Here is a 19058-nt window from a genome sequence, read left to right on the forward strand (position 1 = left end):
ATACAGTAACAAAAAATTACTATCTTTACAAAATATGAAACACATTGGAATAAGATAGAGAACTATCAGTAGCTCTGGTCCACAGGTCAAGTTCTAAAACAGACTTAACTGACATCCTTGCTAAGGATAAAAACCTCCACTCCCAATTTTCCCAGTAGCATAGAAATTTATACAAAAGCTAAACAATTGGTGAAATGCCTTTTTTCAGTAGTCCTTGCCATGAGGAACAGGAAGTTTCTATATGTAACTTCTGAATAACAAAGTGCCTGTTCTTTATATACTGCTTTATAAACATGTGGTTTTAATAATTTAACACTTCATGATAATATTCACAATATTTTAGATTTCCTAAATGTATTGAAATTACGGTAATCTAGTAATTTCAAAATCTGACATTTCCAGAGAAAGCTCTTGATTGAAGGGGTTCCTAGGAATGCCTGCTCTTCAGAGGCCATGAGACCCTGGGCTTGAATTCAGGAAAACCTGGTTAGCTATGTGATGCTTGAGCAACTCACTTAAACTCTGATGCTTCAGGGAACTTCCTAGGACTTACCAACTAAAACAGGAATTTTTGTCATCTATTTTGGTAGAAGGAATTCTCACTCATACTGAGAGTTCATTCTCCATCAATGGTTTCCTACCAGATGAGCACACAGACTCTAGCTCAAGGTAGGTAGAGAAGTACTAAATATTATGCTTTCCAATTTATACTAATGCATAGGCTCTTAACCAAATTAAGACAAAGGGAGGGAGGTAATGTTTCTTCTTTTTGTGTTCTTCAATTTGAAAAGACATACTCAATTCAATTAAACCACCTCTTATTATAGGTGCTAATGAGACATAATACCTACTTCAATGGAGCTTTCAATCAGCAAACATTTTTAAGTGCTTACCAGGGTGCCAAACACCCAGCTAAGTGTAACCTTATCAACTAGGGCTTGGAAATGGTGAAGCAGTGGGAAAAGGCTCCTGCAAAAGGTAACATTTGGGCCAAGTTTTAAAGGAAGCCAGGGATTCTTCAAAGATGAATCTGAGGAGGAAGAGCAATTCAGGCAAAAACATGAAGATGATGTCACGTGTTGTTTTATTCAATTGTGTCCTTTCTTGACCCCATTTCTTGGCAAAAAAAATACTGTAGAGAGGTTTGCCATTTCCTTCTCCAGCTCATTTTACAGATGAGGAACTGAAGCAAACAATGTTAAATGACTTGCCCAGGATCACACAGCTAGTAAGTGCCTTGAGACCACATTTGAACTCAGGGAGATTCCTGATTCCAGGCCTGGCATTTTATCCACTGTATCCTAGCTGTCCCATCATGTGTGAGCAACAGCAGGTAAGCCAGTCTAGTTTTATTTTAGATTTTATGGAAGGAAGCAATGTGTAAAAAGCCTGGAAAAGTAGGAGGAAATTAGGTGGCAATGAAATTTAAATGTCAAACAGAAAAAATTGTATATGTGTGTGTGTGTGTGTGTGTGTGTGTGTGTCTTGTAACAACCTGGGGTCACCACTGAAGTTCATTGAGCAGGGGATGATCAGATTTGTACTTTAGGAAAATCACTTTTAGAACTGAGTAGAGAATAATCAGAGCAGAGAGATCTAAGTCAGGGAGACTAATAAGGAAGCTATTGTTAACATCCCAGGTGAAGAGATAATGAGGACCTGAATGAGGATGATGAAAGTGTGAATGGAGAGGAAATGTTTTAAAAAGGAGCTAAGAGAGAGAAATATTTGCCAACAGATTCTGTCTGTGGAATGAAGGATGTACCTCATAGTTGCAAACCTAGAGTGATTGGATGGATATGGAGGATTCAAAGATTAGGAAAAGTATCTTTCAAAAAGATGCCATTTTATTTTGTGCATGTTAAGTTTGAAATGCCTTCAGGATATTCAGAGGGCATCTAAGAGGAACTTGGATTTATATAATATAAAACATGTGTTTTTTGTGAATCTTTTCTACCATCTCTTTTTATCTATCCCTCTCTTAGGAATGCTTCTCTGCTATCCTTTATTTTCTATGTTCTTTTAGTTCTTTGTCTCTGCCTATTTGCATCTTGGTAGCTTTGATCTGTGATCCTATTAATCTCCTTTGGCAAGGTTCCCACTTCTACTTGTGATCCTGGGTTGGTCTGTACCTCTCTGTACTTAATTCTAAGTCATTCCCTTCTAAACCCAGTCTCCACCAGTTCTTCCTGGCTTTATAAAACCTTCTTCATCTTCCTAGTCTTTTATCTCTCTACTTTGGCTCTGCCTTTATTTCCCTTCTGCCCTATCTTCTCTTCTATTTAGCTTCTTATTGCATTGTTTATTTGCCTTACACAAAAATTTTTCTGTTTTATGAGCAGAAGGAAATCTACAAACATGTGCATCTGTGGAGAGAAAATCACATTGTCCAAAAGAATATTAGAATCTTCAGGGCTTCTCAGGGTTCTCTAGTTTGGGCCATCTGAATACATCTTCATCTCTCACAACCCACTCTTGAGCCATTATGGCAATGATCTGCTATCTGTGTTAATAAAATAATAGAGGTTGACATTTATATAAGTGCTTTCAGGAATTAGAACAGGTTTCTCCTATTATTTTTATTCTCCCTCCTATATGTGCTGGACTGCTTGAGCTCCTAAAAAGAGCAGGCTGCCAGGATCATACTTACTAGGCTTCAGAGCCCACCCAGATAAACACAGAGATGAGCCAATTGGGAGATGCAAGCAGTCTGTCTTTATTCAGATATCATCTCATCAAGTGAGGCAGGAAGCAAGAGAGTTAGTTCAGCTCAAAGCCATCAATTTTTGCTTCCTCTCTTCTGGAATTACTTGTGCCAAGCCATGAGGCATAATGCTTCTGTGGAAGGAGGTTTATGGAGTTGACATTGTGCCAAAGGAGGAGATCTTGCAAGAGGACATGCCCCTTGCCACCTCAAGGAGCCTATCAAATTTCTATACCCCTGTGTGGCACAACCTCCTGCCTCAGAGCCACACACTTTCTACTTCCTCAGTCCCATCCTGCCCAAGCTGAAAGGCTATGTGGCATGTAAGACTATGTGGCTAGTCTCAGAGAGAGAGATGTCACTAACCTATAGATTAAGAATGATTAAGTTGACCTGGGCTAGGAACCAGAATTCCCTAGAGGCTAAGCCAAAAAAAAAAAAAAAAAAAAAAGGAAGAGGGGACAAACTATTACATTTCCCACCACCAATTTAGGATTATTATATTCCTAGGACAACCTTTTCCTCATTGCTATCTGGAATGCCTTCATATGCCTTCATATATCTCCACATCTTAATATCACTGTAAATATTTTAAAATTTTAATCAGCATAATTTATGGCATTTTTCTTTTTAAATCTGTTTCAAGGACTACACGTATTCAAAGACTACACATAAAAAGCTATATGAAGCATTAGTCAACCCCAGCCAACCCCTTTACTGATATCCATCTTTATTATAGTAGATAGGAACCTAGACTTGGAGCAGGGAAGAGATGAATTCAAATATTATTTCCAATACTATCTGTGGGACCCCAGGCAAGTCACTTTTCATTGTCTCAATTGCCTTATGTGCCTAAGGAGAGGGTCTGTCTCAGAGGCCTCAAAATTCTCTTCTTGCTCTAGGTCTATAATACTATCGTTTTAAATATATGTCCACTGACAGAAACTTTCCAATTTCTTGCCATATTTACCTATTATACTGCTCCTCTCTCCTCTCATGCCTCCTTACTCCTCATTAAAGCCAGCTTACTAGTAACAATAAACTATTTTGACTTTTTGTCTCAACCTATAGTTTTAAATGTGGAAGCTCCCTAACCTGATGCACAACAACAGCTCCTTTGTAGCTTGTCATCTCCCTTTATCATTGGCTAGCATGTGTCAGAAACAGGAGTGAACCCAGGCTTTCCTGACACCAAGGTGGGCCCACTATTCCCCCATGTCTTATTGCTGCTTAATAATAATAATAATAATAATAATAATGATAATGATAATGATATCAATGTCCGTGGTTTGTAAAGAACTTCATGTAAAAATCTTAGTTCCTACTCATATGCAATTTAATCTTTTCTGAAATAATGAGATATATTTTTTGCTTAGAGGGAGAATAACTAAACATCCCTGTACTCTGTATTAGAAAAAAAAATTAAAAATCAAGACACACTTCTTTTTTTTTTGTTGTTGTTCCCAGGGATGTTGCTTGCTGGTTTCATCCTCAGAAATACTCCAGTCCTCCGTGATTATATTTATATCAATCAATCCTGGTCTTCCAATTTGAGAAATACTGCCCTTACCATTATTTTGGTACGAGCTGGGCTTGGGCTTGATCCACAGGTAGATCATAATTTGGAATTTCATATTTGAGAATTATAGAGAAGAAAATGAGACAGAACTTGCTTTATAATTATTTAGAGTAGAGTCTGGGATCAAAGCTAAGTAAAGTAAAAAAAATTTGTAGAAAAACCATACCCCTTAGTTGAAAAGGACATTTCTTCCAATTTCTGCTTGAACATAATCAGTTTTGGGGAACCCATTATTTCTTGAATTAGTCCATTCCATTTTTAAATAATTTTAATCAATATATATGTGTATATATATATATATATATATATATATATATGTGTGTGTGTGTGTGTGTGTGTGTGTGCACACACATAGAAAATATGGAGATAAATTGTATATAAATAGATAAGAGTAAGACATATATAGAAAATATATATCTAGATAAACATAGAGGAGAGAGGAGAGATAAAGAAATATAGAAAGAGAAATATATATACAGAGATAAAGACAGGAAAGAAAAGATATATAGACACATATACAGCGAATAGATATAAATATCTATATCCATATATACTAATTGAAGCTGTTAAAATATATATATGTGATACATTGAGAGAAAAAGACAGAATCAGCTTTAATTTTTATAGAAAGAAAATTATATGGGCTCATGTCAACATGACTCAGTAGAAAGAGAGCAGGTTTCTTTGTCCCCTTCTTTCATATATGATAATTATGAGAACCAGGTTAAATGGCTTAAATCAGTTCTTTAGGTTACACTCCAAGGTTTTAAAGTGCAGAAAAGCTGATGACCTATATTGATAAATGAAATTTCCTTATCTGACAATGAAATTAAAGATCCAGCTCCTCTTCCTATTTAGCATATCATTATGTGGAACCAAAATCTGCATTCCCTATATTTTCTATTTGAGGGTCCTTATTTGATCTTGACAACACAAAGAATAAATCTAACCATTTGATGATCCTACAAAGCGTGGAAATCAGTAATCCTGCCCTTCCCTCCCCCTTGCATCCCTTCTTTCTCCAAGTCAAACATTTCATTTCCCTGAACCAATTCTTACATGGCCTGGTTTTGTGTTCCCTCACCATCCCGGTCAGCCTCCCGTGGTTGTGTTGAAGTTTATGGACAGTATATCTCCTCCAATGTGACCCTCTGCAGTGATGGCAATACTCTAGCTATAACCTGTTTGGGAAATTACAATGGAACTGTCACCTACCTTATTTGTGTTAAAGGAAGACCCCGGGGCCAAAAAGAGAGTCAATGAATCACAGTCTGATCTCAGGTTACAATAAAATACATGTCTGGAAAGAAAAATTTGCAAGGAAAAAATCTTAGAAGGGAGGAGAAAAGAGAGAAAGAGGGGGAGAAGAGGAAAGAGAAAGGGAGAGGGAGAAAAGACAGGAAGAGAAAGAAAGAGGGAGGAGAGGGAAAGGGGGAGAGGGAGGGAATGAGGGAGAAAAGAAGGGGAGGGAGAGGGAGAAGGAGGGAAGAGGAAGGGAGGGGAGAGGAGAGAAGAGAACAGGGGGAGAAAGAGAGAGATAGAGAAGGGGGGGAGAAAGAGAGAGACAAAGAGGGCTAGGGGAGGGAAAAGAGAGAAAGGGAAGGAGAGGGAGGGGGCAAGAGGAGGGAGGACAGACAGATGTACAAAATGGGGGGAAAGGGGAAGGGAGAGAAAAAGAAGAAAGAAGAAAAGAAAAATGAGGAAGAGGAAAATGGGGGGGGGAGGAGGAAGAAGAGAAGGGGAGGAGGAAGAAGAGAAGGGGAGGAGGAAGAGAAGGAGGGAATGTCAAACTTGGGAGAGAGCAGGTTAAGTTGAGTATTGGGCTCTTTGGGTAATAGATTTACAAATAGAGAACCCCAGAGCCCCATTTAATTTTGTTGATGAGGAAGCTGAAACCCAAGTCAGCTATGCAATTTGCACAAAGTCACAGAAGTAGTAAGTATAGAGCATAGATTTAAAGCTAGATTCAAAGGGATGGAAAAGCAGGCGAGAATAGTAAATAGAAGCAAAGCAGGCAGATAGATTTGTCCAAGGAATATTTGAAAGGGTGAAAGGGGGGAAAAAAGGAAGATAGTTTGAAGGAATGATAGGGAGGGTTAGGATGGGTCAGGGGAGACCTGGTCATGAGACAGCAAATTTAGGATAGTCATAACTCCTTAACCATTTTTGCTTATTTTAGGTAGTAAGTAAAAAAATAAATCTTTAAAAATATAAAGGGACATATCAAATCTTTGAAGGTTAATAAGCCAGAGGAGAACTATTTCTCTGAACCTTCTAAAAATTGTTTTTAAAAAATTATTGAGATTGACTTTTAAAAATTATTTTTGTTTGTGTCATTTTAAAGACCATCTGTACATAACTTGTTTCTATGTTTCAGGCACTGCGGAAATTAAAGGGAGTTTGTTTAAGACTATCCATGGGCCCATGTTGTGTAGAGGCATGCTCAGCAGCTGTTTTTTCTCACTTTATTATGAAGTTTCCATGGAAATGGGGATTTCTATTAGGGTAATTTATTCTCATTTTTCCTGTGAAAATAAGCAAGACCAGGATCCTGGGATAAAAATGATGAATATATCAATATGCTGAATAGTCATACTGTCTATAAATATATAAATACACAGATATGATTGAAATGTGGTATTGTCCTTCAATACTGGTTTTTGTTTGTTTGTTTTTACCACAGAAAATCTTACAAATTCAATTCAGTTAAATAGCATGTATCTTAAAGCACCTACTATAGTCAAGACACTGTGCCTAGGCTCTAGAGTATACAAACGAAACAAATTGATGACAAAAAAATAAAGTCAGTTTCATCACATAGCTTTTTTATTCCTAGAATCTATAGGTATATTTTTTAATTCCTCTAGACCCTAAGGAACTAGACTGATCTATTGGCCAGTCTTGAATTGAAGTACTGAATGATTCATGTTCTATAATTTCATTCTTCCTCCTCTCCCATCAACTCAAAATAAGTTTTAGATTCCCTAGCTGAAGGATGCTGAGTTGTACTGAATGGAGTAGCAGTCATATTCGTACAAAAAAATTCCATTTGTCATTAGATATTTCTCAATCACTCAACAGATATTTATTATTATTATTATTAACACATTTATTATGTGCCAAGAATGGATCTTGTATATTAAACTCAAGGAATTTGTAACTTAATTAAATATCAGAATAGCAAGACTAAAGAGAATCTTTTTAAATCATGTAAAATAGCTATTGGGTATTAACAAGTTCGAGGAGAGATGAGATAATTGTACTCTGGAATATTTCTGGAATGGGAGAAATAAGACCTGGATTGGATCTATAAAAATGACTAATATATTAATAGGTGAAAGAGAGTAATGAAGTATTTTTAGGGATATAATTATTGCTATATTTAAGCAATCTCTCATTTACAACTGTTTGTCTTCTCAAAAATTGACTTATAATACATTGAGTGCATTTTTTCTTAGAAATAATGTTAGATACAGTGGTTATGATCTCCTTTTATCCTTTATTAAGCCATAATTTAGCTATCAGAAATTTATATTTGATGTAATTATATGCATAGATATTCTATGTATAATGTACAAATGGCTTTTAAAGTATAATTCCTTGTCATGTTCTTATATCCGCTTTTGTTACTTTAAAAAAGTTGTTAACTTCTGAACCACTGCTGGACCATTCTTTAAAAATTGTGTTTTATATATAATTACCAAAGAGAAATTATATCTATACCACTAAAAACTGGAATGTAATTATGGATTTCTTTGCCCATCAATTTCATGCCAAAAGTCACTCATCTAGGTAGTGTCAATGTTGTTGTGTCTTTAAAACTCAGTGCTTTCTGACTCCAAAGCTAAATTTGTCTTCCCTGGGTTATGCTACTTCTGACTTCACTATTTTGAAGAAAAAATATTTTTAATTTATGTCTGAAATTCTTTTTTATATAAATCATAATACTGAGCCAATGAAATATTTTTCTTTTTCTTTTTTCTTTAAGTGAAATATTTTTCTAGAAATGCATGACACAGAATAGATACATCATTAATGTTAGCATAAAAGAAGTACTTAAAATGTGAATTAATAACAATTTAAAATATATATATATAAAGCAATTGATTTCTTAAATATAATGTTATTAAGAGTTCAAAGTGTCTGCTTCAGCTTTGTCCTAGGTGCAGTTTCTCCTGCAGTTGTGGTACCCTCAATGTTGTTACTGCAAGAACAAGGATATGGTGTCAAAAAGGGGATTCCTACTGTGCTGATTGCTGCAAGCAGCTTTGATGATATTCTGGCTATCACCGGCTTTAATACATTCTTGACCATAACATACTCTTCAGGTACACTAAGCAATCCATAGCTTTGAGCCTCGTTTTTCTGTTATTTTGCTTAATAGTGACTTCACTTCTTAATGGGCTAATTAAAATGTGAAGCTTAAAAAGGGTTTCATTCTTTTCATTTTTTCACAGGCAGAAAAAAATTGTTAGTGCACATTAGGAAACAACTGCTTGACCCCCCGTAGCTTTTAGTAGAATTAACAGGGAGTTAAATTAATTAAGACATATATTTGTTGCAGGCTTATGATTTCACTGGTAAATGCAATACCCATTGAGAAAAATTCCCTAACCAATGTACATCTGCCACTGTTCTGTAACTTATAGTCTTAGAATATTTTGGAGTCCGGTTCTTTTTGTACAGCAAAATAATGGTTTGGACATGTATACTTATTTTGTATTTAATTTATCCTCTAATATATTTAACATGTATTGGTCATCCTGCCATCTAGGGGAGGGGGTGGGGGGAAGGAGGAGAAAAATTGGAACAAAAGGTTTGGCAATTGTCAATGTTGTAAAATTACACATGCATATAACTTGTAAATAAAAAGCTATTAAAATTAAAACAAAAAAACACTTTTAGTCTTAGTATTTGTCTAGGGCACTGAAAGAAAAATAATTTTATCCAAAGTCCTAGCTAGTATTGGTCTGAAGTACCTAACATAGCTGATACTTTTATTTTTTGTTTATCATTATTATTATTATTTTTTGCTGAGGCAATTGGGGGGTGAAGTGACTTGCCCAGCATCACACAACTAGGAAGTGTTAAGTGTCTGAGGCCAGTTTTGAACTCAGGTCCTTCTGACTTCAGAGCTGGTGTTCTATCCACTGTACCATCTAACTGCTATAGCTAGTACTGTAATTACTGTGTGTATGTGTATGTATGTATATGTGTATTTATGTATATAGGTATAAATATATATACATATATACACACATATATATCATTACCATCATCACTGAACTATGAGTAGAGCTAGATTGAACTTAATTCATGCTGAACACAGGATACATGCTGGAATAAATGATGTTTGTTTGTCAACTTGCTTCATGATTTTCTACTCAGCTTGCCAGGTGTCTGTCAAGTTTCAGAGTTTACCTTCAAAAGCCTTTTCCAGTACTTAGCCTTAGTGTCCCACCCCCACTTTTTCCTAACTATATCCTGTTTTGTACATAGATCTTTGCTTATGGTTTTCCAATCAGTGGTTCTCATAGTGAGGTCCAAAGAATCATGGGGCTTTCTGAAATCCTTTCAGAGGGTCTACAAATTCAAAATTAGTTTTTATTTCTAATATGGTAATATGTAGATATCTATAAATATAATTCACATGAACAAAAATTCTTTAGATAGAGCCTCACTAATTTTTAATAGTATAATTACACTGAGAATAAAAGTTTGAAAACCACTGGTTTTCCTTATTACACTATAAGCTCTCAAAGTATAGGGATTGTCTTTTGCCTTTCTTTGTATCCATAGTACTTAGCACAGAAATTAATAGCATATGTAACATATAACAATAGGGCACACAATAAATCAAATAATTAATCTTCTGCAAAGCAGCTAGGTAGCATGGTGCATGGAATGCTTGCCTTGGAGTTGGGAAGACCTGAGTTAAAGTATAACCTTAGACATACACATCATACTCACATATACTCACACACACATATATACATATATACATACACATTAACTCATATGTAAACATGTCTAAAATAATATTAATATGGCTGACATATAATGTAGATTTCTCTCTTGATTGAATCTTTAAGTTTGACTTTAACTAAGATCAATGATTAGCTCTACTTTTTCCCCCTAATAAATTCCACTCCTGAATCTTATTGTAGTGTTTGTGTTTATCTCTTCTTTCTTTTTTTTTTAAATTATAGCCTTTTATTTTCAATATATATACATGGATAACTTTTGACATTCACGCCTACAAAATCCTATGTTCTAATTTTTCCTCCCTCACCCTCCCAGTCAGCAGGTGATCCAATCTATGTTAAACATGTGTAATTCCTCTCTACATATTTCCACAAATATCATGCTGCACAAGAAAAATCAGATCTAAAAGGGAAAAAAAATCTCTCTTTATTTCTTATCCCTGCTATAATTCTTCTACATTAATTCTGCTCCTTAACTTGCCTTGCTATTACTTTTTTTTTCCCCAGTGGAAAGATTATTTATTTATTAAACTAAATACAAAATAAGAAAAAACAGGATAGAAAAAGAAAGAAAAGAAAAATTAAACAAAACAAAATATTGTTATGCCTAACAGAACATCAAGAAGGATTCAAAATATATAACAATAAATTTTCATTTCAATAAAACATATATAATAGAAGAAATTATATTTATAAATGTCCAGCTTTTCTTTACTTCCTTGTAGGTTATTATTTTGTTCTCTGTTTTATTTTTTTATTTCCCCCCCGCACATTCCTCTTATCTCCCCCGAGCAAGCTGCAATTAAGCACAATATATATATATATATATATATATATATATATATATATATATATGTGTGTGTGTGTGTGTGTGTGTGTGTGTGTGTGTGTATTTACAAATATCTACATACACACATATACAGACTTACATACATACACACATACTCAGCTATAATCAGACACACACACATATATATACACACACACATACCCACGCATCTACCCATATGTAAACATGCATCTAAAACAATATTAATATAACTGATGTAACATAGATTTATCTCTTGATTGAATCTTTAAGTTTGACTTTGTCTAAAATCAATGATTACTAGCCCTACTTTTTTCCTAATAAATTCTACTCCTAATCCTCATTATAGTGTTTATGTACATCTATTATTTCTCATCCCTGCTGACACTTTTATTTTAATTCTGCTACTTAACTTGTTTTGCTTATTACTAGATCTCCCCCCTACTCATGGATCCTTCCCTTATTTTCTCCCCACACTCTTTCCCTTCCTTTTTCATCCTATTCCCATTAATCTACACACTTTATCCCACTTCTGTTAATCTGTTAAAATCTAACCCTTCAGTACCCTATATTGTCCTATGACACCTTTCACATTCCTCACTTTATCCCTTGCCCATTAATATATATACCTTGTTCCAAGGACATAAATCTGTACATCCTTCTATACCTCACCTTATCCTATTCCCTCTCCCGTTATTTCTCTTTTTTTAAATCATTTATTTACAAAACAAATGCATGGGTAATTTTTTTTAACATTTGACTCTTGCAAAACTTCTGTTCCAAATTTCCGCCTCTTTCCCTCCCACCCCTTCCCTTAAATGGCAGGTAGTCTAATACATGTTAAATATGTTAAATCCAATATATGTGTATATATATATATATATATATATATATATATATATATATATATATATATATAGTTATCTTGCTGCACAAGAAAGATCAGATCAAAAAGGAAAAAAAAAACTCGAGAAAGAAAGCAAAAATGCAAGTAAACAACAATGGAAAAAAGTGAAAATGCTATGTTGTAGTCCACACTCAGTTCCCATAGTCCTCTCTCTAAGTATAGATGACTCTCTTCATTACTGAACAATTAGAACTGGTTTGAATCATCTCATTGTTGAAAAGAGCCATGTCCAAAAGAATTGATCATCGTATAGTCTTGTTGCTGTGTATAATGATCTACTGGTTCTGCTAATTTCATTTAGCACCAGTTCATGTAAGTCTCTCCAGGCCTCTGAAATCATCTTGTTGGTCATTTCTTACAGAACAATAATATTCCATAACATTCATATACCATAATTTATTCAGCCATTCTCCAATTGATGGGCATCCATTCAATTTCCAGTTTCTAGTCACTACAAAAAGGCTGCCACAAACATTTTTGCACATGTGGATCATTTTCTTTCTTTAAGATCTCTTTGGGATATAAGCCCAGTAATAACATTGCTGGATAAAAGGGAATATACATAGTTTGATAACTTTTTGAGCATAGATCCAAATTGCACTCCAGAATGGTTGGATTCGTTCACAATTCCACCAACAATGTATCAGTGTCCCAGTTTTCCCACATCCCCTCCAACATTCATCATCATCTTTTCCTGTCATCTTAGCCAATCTGAGAAGTGTGTAGTGGTATCTCAGAGTTGTCTTAATATACATTTCTCTGATCAACAGTGATTTAGAGCATCTCTTCATATGGCTAGAAATAAATAGTTTCAATTTCTTCATTTGAAAATTGTCTGTTCATATCCTTTAACCATTTATCAGTTGGAGAATGGCTTGATTTCTTATAAATTTGAGTCAATTCTCTACATATTTTATAAATGAGGCCTTTATCAGAACCTTGTAAAAATGCTTTCCCAGTTTATTATTTCCCTTCTAATCTTGGTCTGAATTAGTTTTGGTTTGTACAAAAACTTTTTAACTTAATATAATAAAAATTATCAATTTTGTGATCAATAATGATCTCTAGTTCTTCTTTGGTCACAAATTCCTTCTTCCTCCACAGATCTGAGAGATAAACTATCCTATGTTCTTCTAATTTGTTTATAATATCCTTCTTTATGTCTAGATCACAAACCCATTTTGACCTTATCTTGGTATACAATGTTAGGTATGGGTCAATGCCTAGTATCTGCCATAGTAGTTTCCAATTTTCCCGGCAGTTTTTGTCAAATAGTGAATTCTTATGCCAAAAGCTGGCGTCTTTGGGTTTGTCAAATAATAGATTGCTATAGTTATTGACTATTTTGTCCTGTGAACCTAACCTATTCTATTGATCAATTGTCTATTTTTTAGTCAATACCAAATGGTTTTGATGATCGCTGCTTTATAACATAGATTTAGATCTGGTACATTTAGGCCATTTTCATTTGATTTTTTTTTCATTAATTCCCTTTTAAATTCTTGACCTTTTGTTCTTCCAAATGATATTTTTCTAGGTCAGTAAAATAATTTCTTGGGAGTCTGATTGGTATAACACTAAATAAGTAGATTAGTTTAGGTAGTATTGTCATCTTTATTATATTCGCTCAACCTATCCAAGGGCACTTAATATTTTTCTAATTGTTTAGATCTGACTTTATTTGCTGTGAAGTCTGGGTTAACTCCCTGGAGGCCTCAGAATCAGCTGGAGTCAGAATAAGCAAAAGTCCTTGGTCTTTAGGAGGAGAAGTGAAGAGGAGTGACAAAACTGTCACATGCTCTCCACCGACAGACCTCCCTTCTCCATGTCCTCCTCCAAAGTGACTCTGGCTTGTGTTACTCCACCCCTTAATCCCTCCTATGATTATCTGTATACACCAAAAGATCAATTAGCACAGAATAGTGAGAAGGGCCATTTTTCCAAAAATATGCTAATAGAGTATTGTCCAATAGGTAATTAGCCTTAAGTGCTTGGTTGTCTGATTCCAGTGCACCTATTCAGAGTTTCAGCCCTTTACAATTTGCGTGGAAAATGTTTTGTTTTTTTGTCATATAGTTCCTGACTTTCTTTTAGCAAATAGATTCCCAAATATTTGATACAAATGACATTTATTTTAAATGGAATTTCCATATTTATTGCTATTGGATTTTGTTAGTGATGTATAAAAATGCTGATGATTTATGTGGATTTATTTTGTATCCTAACTTTGCTAAAGTTGTGGATTATTTCTAATAGCTTTTTAGCTATTAGGTTCTTTAAGTATACCATCATATCATCTGCAAAGAATGATAATTTGATTTCATCATTACCTACTCTAATTCCTTTAATCTCCTTTTCTTCTCTTATTGCCAAAGCAAGCATTTCTAATACAATATTGAATAGTAATGGTGATAGTGGGCAACCTTGTTTCACCCTTGAATGGTTCTAGTTTATCCCCATTACATATGACACTTGCTGATGGTTTTAAATAGATGCTACTGATTATTTTAAGGAAAAGTCCATTTATTCCTATACTCTCTAGTGTTTTTTTGTTTGTTTGTTTTTTGTTTTTTGCTGAGGCAATTGGGGTTAAGTGACTTGCCCAGAATGTTAAGTGTCTGAGACCAGATTTGAATTCAGGTCCTCCTGACTTCAGGGCTGGTGTTCTATCCACTGCACCACCTAGCTGCCCCTGAATCTTTAGTGTTTTTAATAGGAATGGATGTTGGATTTTATCAAATGCTTTTTCTGCATCTGTTGAGATAATCATATGATTTTTGTTAATTTGGTTATTGATATAGTCAATTATGCTAATAGTTTTCCTAATATTAAGGTAGTCCTGCATTCCTGGTATAAATACATGGTGTATTATCCTGGAGATGATTTTCTGTAATCTCTTTGCTAATATTTTATTTAGGATTTTTGCATCAAAAATTCATTAGGGAGGTTGGTATATAATTTTCTTTCTCTGTTTTCATCCTACCTGATTTAGGTATCAGAAACCATGTCTGTATCATAAAAAGAATTTGGTGTAGGTGTCCTTCATTTCCTAATTTTTCAAATAGTTTATATAGTTTTGGAGTTAATCGTTCTTTAAATGTTTGGTAGAATTCACAAGTGAATCCATCTGGTTCTGGGGATTTTTACTTAGAGAGTTGATTAATAGCTTGTTCTATTTCTTTTTCTAAAATGGGATTATTTAAGTAATTTATTTCCTCTTCTGTTAATCTGGACAATCTATATTTTTATAGGCATTCCTCCATTTCATTTTGGTTATCAAATTATTGGCATAAAATTGGACAAAATAACTCCTAATTATTGTTCTAATTTCCTCTTCATTAGTGGAAAGTTCTCTCTTTTCATTTTTGAAACTAAAAATTTGATTTTCCTCTTTCCTTTTTTCTAATCAAATTTACTAAAGGTTTATCTATTTTGTTGGTTTTTTCATAAAACTAATTCTTAGTTTTATTCAACAATTTTTTTTTTACTTTTAATTTTATTAGTCTCTCCTTTTATTTTTAGAATTTCAAGTTTGGTATTTGATTGGAGGTTTTTAATTTGCTCTTTTTCTAGCTTTTTTAGTTGCAACTAAATCTTCTCTTTCTCTGTTTTATGCAAGTAAGCATCGAGAGATATACAATTTCCCCTTATTACCACTTTGGCTATACCCCACAAATTTTGATATGTTGTCACATTGTCATTCTCTTGAATGAAATTATTGTGTCTGAGATTTGCTGTTTCACCCATTCATTCTTTAGGATAAGATTATTTAGTTTCCAATTACTTTTTGGTCTATTTTCCCCTGGCATTTTATTGAATATACTTTTTATAGCATTGTGATCTGAAAAAAATGCATTTACTATTTCTGCCTTTCTGCATTTGATTTTGAAGTCTTTATGTCCTAATATATGGTCAATTTTTGTATAGGTTCCATGAACTGTTTAGAAGAAAGTGTACTCCTTTCTGTCTCCATTCAATTTTCTCCAAAGATCTATCATACCTAACTTTTTTAGTATGTTATTCACCTCTTTAATTTCTTTCTTATTTATTTTGTGGTTTGACTTAACTTGTTCTGAGAGAGCAAAGTTGAGAGCTCCCACTATTATAATTTTGTTGTCTATTTCTTCTTACAGTTCTCTTAATTTCTCCTTTAGGAATTTCCATGCTATACTACTTGGTGCATATATATTTAGTATTGTTATTGCTTCATTAAATATGGTACTCTTTAGCAAGATACAGTTGCCTTCCTTCTAATTAAAATTAGAAAAAATTTTGCTTGATCTGATATCAGGATGGCTACTCCTGCTTTTTTTACTTCATCTGAAGCATAATAGATTCTGCTCCAGCCTCTTAACTTAACTCTATATGTATCTCTCTGCTTTAAATGTGTTTTCTTGTAAACAACATATTGTTTTTAATCCAGTCTGCTGTCTGCTTCAGCTTGATGGGAGAGTTCACCCCATTGACATTTATGGTTAAAACTACTAATTCTATATTTCCTGCCATCTTATTATCCTCAAAATTATACTTTCCTCTTTCCTTTCCCCCTTTTCCTCCTCTTCAGTATTTTACTTATGAGCACCACTTGCTTCAAACAACTCTCTTCCCTTAGAGTCCCTCTTTCTTATTCCTTTCCCCTACTGTTTTTGCTTTCCCTTCTATTTAGCCTACCCCTTCCCTTTTCACCTTTCTCCTCCCACTTTTCAATAAGGTGACAAAAGTTTCTTTGTAAACCAAATATTTCTAATATTTTCTCTTTCAGCCAAATCTGATGAGAGTAAGATCTTTCCCCTCCCTTCTTTTCCTTAAATATAATAGGTTTCCTTTGCCTCTTCATGAGATGTAATTTTCCTCATTTTACCTCCACTTTCTCCTTTTTCTGGTATAATCCCCTGTTCATCTCTAGTTTCATTTTTATATTATGATAGTAAAATCAAATTATATATGCACTCTCTATATATATACCCATAATAGCTTCTCTTGAGTCCTATATTTGGAGGTCAAATTTTTTGTTTAGTTCTGGTCTTTTCATCAGAAATAAATGTAATTCATCTGTTTCATTGACTGTCCATATTCTTCCCTGGAAGAAAATGTTCAGTTTAGTGGGGTAGTTTATTCTTGGCTGCATTCTAAGTTCCTTTGCCTTTCAGAATATCAGATTCCAGGCCCTTTGATCCTTTAAGGTGGAAACTTTTGGGTCCTGGGTAATCCTTATTGTGGCTCGTTGGTATTTGAATTGGCTGATTGTAATATTTTTTCCTTGGTCTGATAATTTAGCCATGATATTTCTTGGACTTTTAATTTTGGTGTCTCTTTCAGGAGGTGTTTGGTGTATTCTTTCAATGGCTTATTTTACCTTTGATTCTATGACATCTGGGCAGCTCTCTTTTTTGATTTCCTGAGAAATAGTGTCTAGGCTCTTTTTTTCATTTTTTTTAAAGTTTTGATTAAGTTTAATAAAGGTTAAATAAATAGAGTTCATATCGTTGAACTTGAAAGAAAAGAGAGACCTCTCTAAAAAGACTGATATGGCATAGGCTCTTCTTTTCATTGTGATTTTCAGGAAGTCCAATAGTTCTTAGATTATCTCTCCTAGATCTATTTTCCAGGTCAATTGTTGCCCAAGTAGATATTTTATATATTTTTTTTCTGTTTTTTTGGTTTTGCTTAACTGATTCTTGATGTCTCATTGAGTCATTCATTTCCATTTGTTCAATTCTGATTTTTAATGAATTTTCTTCATTTACCTTTTTTTTTTTTTAACACTTCTTTTTATATTTGTCCAATTGAGTTTTTAAATGAGTTGTTTTCTTCTATGGAATTTTGTTTCCATTTCACAAATTCTGTTTTTTTAAGGAGTTACTTTCTTTTCCCATTTCACAAATTCTGTTTTTCAGGAGTTGTTTTCTTTTTCCATTTTGTCAAATCTATTTTTTTAAGGAGTTATATGCTTTTTCTATTTCATTATTTTGTAGTGAATTTTCTTCAGATAATTTCTGTGTTTTCCTTTCCAAACCCTCTTGTAAAGTTCTCATTTCCTTTCCCCATTTTTCTTGTAGCTCTCTTTTTAGATCTTTTATAATTTCTTCTAGGAGAGCCTCAAGTGAAATATCACTCTTTGGGGCTTCATCTGGAGATGATTTGCTTTTTTTTTTTTTTTTTTTTAAAATTTAATTTTATTTAATAATAACTTTGTATTGACAGAATCCATGCCAGGATAATTTTTACACAGCATTATCCCTTGCAATCACTTATGTTTCGTTTTTTCCCCTCCCTCCCTCCCCCCCCCCCAAGATGGCAAGCAGTCCTATATATGTTAAATATGTTGCAGTATATCCTAGATACAATACATATTTGCAGAACCAAACAGTTCTCCCACTGCACAGGGAGAATTGGATTCAGAAGGTAAAAATAACTCGGGAAGAAAATCAAAAATCAAATAGTTCACATTCATTTCCCAGTATTCCTTCTTTGGGTGTAGCTGTTTCTGTCGAGATGATTTGCTTTTAACTAAAAGGGTTAGTTGTTAGTTCCTCAGGGTTGAAATCTGTTCTTCTTTTTCACCATAAAAACTATCTATGGTCAGACTTCTCTTTGCTTTTTTACTCATTTTTTAAAAGTTGGGATCTGCTTTTAGGGCAAGGGAGGTTTTCCAAGCTTCTTCTACAAGTAGCAGCGGCTTTCTCTACAAATAGCAATGGCTGCACTGATTCAGTGCTGACTCCCTCCCAGTGGTGGGTGGGCATGGCCAGGTCCCATGAGATTCTGGTATTTCAGGATTCACTATTTACTTTTTGTGTTTTTATAATTTCTCTGCTGATCTCCTAGATTGCAACCAGGGCAGAGTAGCCAACACTGCTGTAGATTCCTTCCTGTAGATTCTCCACTGTGCAAAATCAGCCCCACCCCATGGATTTCACACCATCCTGGGTCTGCAGAGCATGAGCTGGTGTTTGTGCTTGGCCTGCCTATACTTGGCCTGCTTCCCTCCCTGCAGTATTGAAACAGACCTTTCTGGCAATCTTCAAAGTTATCTTCTGTTGATAATTTGTTATATTCCCAATATTCGTGGATTC

At 34.2% G+C, this 19058-nt stretch overlaps 1 protein-coding gene across 2 annotated transcripts in view; it reads left to right on the plus strand.

Moving 5' to 3' along the window:
- SLC9B1 (solute carrier family 9 member B1) overlaps nucleotides 1–19058 on the plus strand; it is a 92669-nt gene that overhangs the window by 20945 nt on the left and 52666 nt on the right. For both annotated transcript variants that reach the window (XM_051966167.1, XM_051966166.1), the window contains exons 5-7: nucleotides 4172–4314; nucleotides 6661–6788; nucleotides 8436–8611. In XM_051966167.1, coding sequence (XP_051822127.1) covers nucleotides 4172–4314; nucleotides 6661–6788; nucleotides 8436–8611 — 447 coding nt within the window. The remainder of the gene's footprint in view (nucleotides 1–4171; nucleotides 4315–6660; nucleotides 6789–8435; nucleotides 8612–19058) is intronic.

The sequence above is a fragment of the Antechinus flavipes genome, chromosome 6 (genome assembly GCF_016432865.1).
Source record: "Antechinus flavipes isolate AdamAnt ecotype Samford, QLD, Australia chromosome 6, AdamAnt_v2, whole genome shotgun sequence".
Taxonomy (NCBI): domain Eukaryota; kingdom Metazoa; phylum Chordata; class Mammalia; order Dasyuromorphia; family Dasyuridae; genus Antechinus; species Antechinus flavipes.